Source organism: Hypomesus transpacificus, chromosome 13, assembly GCF_021917145.1.
Source record: "Hypomesus transpacificus isolate Combined female chromosome 13, fHypTra1, whole genome shotgun sequence".
In the NCBI taxonomy this organism is placed as follows: Eukaryota; Metazoa; Chordata; class Actinopteri; order Osmeriformes; family Osmeridae; genus Hypomesus; species Hypomesus transpacificus.
In genome coordinates, this window is record NC_061072.1 from 13720618 (window position 1) to 13724597 (window position 3980).

The window sequence follows — 3980 nt, forward strand, 5'->3', positions numbered from 1 at the left end:
GCCAACTGCCAACTTGGCATGGGGCCGCATTCGTTCAGAGCCAGTGAGAGCAGGAATGAAGAGAAAAGACACCAACAGCAAACACACTGAACCGCAGTTTGTTCAGCCACAGCAACTGTTGCCATGGTAAGCTAAACTACTGTTCATTAGAGACACCTGCTGGACTAGGAGTTGAAGTGCGATTCAACCTAAATGATTCAATGTTAATTTGGATACGAGACCGAACCTGCATAATAGACACCAGCTACATATAAAAATTTTAAAAAAGCATTTCAAAATCTAATTGGACCATCACAAGTTTACTCAGTGGCAACAGGTCAAATGTGGCTGCTTTCAAAGGAATATGTAAACCCATTTACAATAGGTCTGCTGCATGCACAAACTATGTAAAACCTGTTAAATAGAACACTAAAAGCATTACCAACATGAGAGGTGGCAAAGAAGAAACTTTAAAAGCGTAAAAATAAGAGACATTAAAACCGGTTCTGGACAACAGGAACACAACTTTGAAACTATTTCTGAGTCTTTCTCAGGATACTTTCCTCTTCAACTGTTGAGCCCACAGGTCATGTGGTGTGTGTTAGGTTTGGTTGTCATTTGATATTACACTTATGTTATGAATGAGAAGATTGCGGGTTTCAGTCACATTTTAATGGTATTGTAAAACGTGTGGATCCATAGACTAAACAGGACAGAAACATTCCAATCTTTACATAGCACAACGCAACTTTTTATGAATGAGGGAAAAAGTGACAACAGTGATCTTACATACCAAGATTGCAACAGAGTATCAGACAACTAAGGAAACACTAGAACATTTTAGTAGCAGGGTAAAAAAATGAATAAAGTCTGTTCACTCTTGACTTCTTGCATTTGTATTTCCATGTAATGTTTGTTTAAGTGGTAGTAAGTCAATAGCAAAGTAAAGTAAATTGGCCAAACATGCTCTTTGCCAAGTTCTTAACATCAAAAGTTCAACCGTTAACAATACATTTAAGCAAAGCTTCTCTTAATTTTCCAAACAATGTGTCCAAACCAAGTGTATCCCTGGGATAAGTCATTAACTTAATATAAACGTTCTATAGGTTTGTAGGGAGCTTCCCATCCGACTGTGCACATTGTTACCTCAGAACACGCTCACCATCTGAAGAATAAGACCATCGAGGTTGCTTAGAACAGGGAGTTCTCCCTTTCTCCAGAGGCCTAACTGAAAGCTATTTGGTTTCCTCTAGTGTGGTTCCTCATTTGAGACTGCAGATGATCTTCCCGCATTTCCCACAATCTGTGCCGAAATGTTTTTTCCCCGTTGGTGAACTTTTGAATGAAACACCAGATGGTCTTTCCTATTGAAACACTTATCACATTCCTTACACTCAAATGGTTTCTCCCCTGTGTGGATTTTCATGTGACCTGTAAGACTACCTTCGAATTTGAAGTTTTGACCACATTCTGTGCAGAAATATGTTTTCTCCTTTCGGTGGACTTTAAAATGAGATACCAGATGATCTTTCCTATTGAAACATTTATCACATTTCTCACACTGAAACGGCTTCTCCCCTGTGTGGATCTTCATGTGAACTGTCAGACAACCTCTGGTTTGGAAGCATTTACCACATTCTGTGCAAATAAATGGTTTCTCCTCTGTGTGCATGCTCATGTGAATGTTGAATTTGTCATTGCTGGGAAAGGATTTGCCACATATTTTGCACCGATATGAACCGTTGGAAAGTTCGCTTGCTTCAACTTGCTGGGTGGCATCTTTCGAGTCATCTTTGAGATTGCAATCCTTACCAAATGCCTCTGTACGCCTCTGCTCTTCTGTCTGCACATCCATCTCCTCCAGTGTCTGATCGCTCTCCTTATCCTTGGTACAGAGACAGGTGTGCTGTGTCTCCCTTTTCTCTGGACCTTTGGAGCCGAGATGCCTCATGATAGACTGCAGTCCTCCAGCGATGTCCCCACCTTTGCTTTCATCACGGACACCACAAACGGCGGAAGTCTTGAGTTGAGAGTCCAATAGAGTACCCTCTTGGATGTTTATGACCTGATAGAAGCAGGACCGTGATGGTTGAGGTGGGTCCTCTTTACAGTGCGCACGTTCGTCGATGGGAATCAGTATGATGTTGTTGTTGTCTGAATCCTGCTGCCGAAACAGTCCTTCATCTTCAGTTACGCGGATCTTTGGGTGAGGCTGAGCGGGTTCAACCGCCACTTCAGTGACTATTGCAGCTGAAAGACAGGTTTAAGCTTTAAGTCACAGATTAGCAGACAAAGAAATTGATTCTTGACACACTTATTGCAAATATAGATAACTGAATGCTTTAAATACATTGCCTTTATGTTGTGAATTGACAACAAATCATAGGCCTAATCAAAAAATCATGTAGTAAGGATACTAGATTAACATTACAGTAAGATACAAACTTCAGCACTGGACTTGGGTGTCCAGGGTTAGCTGGAATTTACATACCAATCTTCAGCTTATCAGGGCTCATGTCTCACGCATTTCAACCACACGCGTGCACGCAACACCTTCTATTTCAATAAAACAATTAATGGACACATGTTAAAGTGGCCTACATTTCTTACCTGACTCAGATTTGATTTGGCCTTCATTCAACAGAGACAGAAGGCGTGTATTTTCTTTCTTCAAACGTTCCGTCTCTTCTTTGTATTCGGATATTGTTTTAGCCACCGCTCCAATGATTTCAACAGCCGCGACTGTCAATCGGTCAGCGATAAAGGCTGCAAGCTCTTGTTTCATGGTCATTCCACATGCATACACACATGCAAACACTTACCACAAACCCTACACACAGACCCAGGCTGAGGCTTCTCCGAAACAAGTTGAAGCAAAAAGTTGTCTTCTTCTTTGGTTTCTGGTTGGCTGGTTACTGCCACCATCTGGGCTGGAGTGTGAGGCGAGTCACGACCAATCGATTTTTATTCTCCTCCACAATCCAGTGTCAATTAAATCAACACATGCTCCACGGTGTCCTCCACATGGCCTCCTCACACAATCCTAAACCATGCTTTCCCATAATCGTCAATGTTGCATTCAGTCCTGTTCTAACCTATTTCACAACACTTCCTCACTCCATCACCCTAGTACTACAACCAAACACTGTCCTCCTTATTGCAAATCTTCCAACAATTGAGACACATGTACCCTGCACTTTGACTTGGATCTCATTTGATCTTATAATACAGTCAGAACTGATGGCGTCCTTATTAACCCTATGAAAATACTTTTAGGTGCATACCGTCTAACAGGACACAGCAAGATATTCGACACTAGAGGTCAGACTTGTAACGCCTTCAAACAGCATGTCCCATAATATTTCTGTTATTTTCACACTTCGGTTGGAGTGCGGTCAGTACGACGATCAAGCCTGATCGTCATGATGCTCTTCTCCCTCGTTTTCTAACCAAATACCCACAATCCCCCCCCCCCCCCCCCCCCCCCCCCCCCACTCTTTTACCTCCCTAATCCTCCTACACTATCAATCAAGCACACTGACACACACACAAACACACACAAAGTACAGTGTTTGTTGATGTTCCCATTCATCCATACTTCCCCTCCTCTCCCTCCCGTTGGACAAAAAGGCTTTCTATGGATTCGCCAGACTGTAACATAGATCCGCTCTTCTCATTCCTGAAAAAGATGAGGTCCTGGACTTTCCCACACCCTCCTGTGGAGTCCTCATCGCAGGAACCTGGACACTGCTCTGGTCAGGACACTCCCTCCTTTTCTGTATCTGGTCATGAAAGGTTGCTTCCTCATTCCTGTAAATAGGAATGTTTTCTACCAAGAGTGATTTGAAAGATGGTTCCAGAAACCGAGTTAATGACTTAACCAGGATTTACCTGTTTTAGCAGGTCTAACCAGGAATGAGTTACCTGTTATCTGAGTTGCAGTACATTTAGAATACTATTGAAGATAATGTTTTCTTTTTCATGAGTTGCTCATAGAGTTG

At 42.3% G+C, this 3980-nt stretch overlaps 1 protein-coding gene across 1 annotated transcript; it reads right to left on the reverse strand.

The window, feature by feature from the left end:
- Window positions 1-441: 441 nt before the first annotated feature.
- On the reverse strand, window positions 442-3400 carry LOC124476083 (zinc finger protein 418-like). The gene is made up of 2 exons (XM_047033087.1): window positions 2590-3400; window positions 442-2229 (listed from the first exon to the last, which is right to left on the reverse strand). The coding sequence occupies exons 1-2, from the start codon at window positions 2768-2770 to the stop codon at window positions 1229-1231; spliced, it is 1182 nt and encodes a 393-aa protein (XP_046889043.1). The 5' UTR covers window positions 2771-3400; the 3' UTR covers window positions 442-1228.
- Between the last annotated feature and the right edge of the window lie 580 nt (window positions 3401-3980).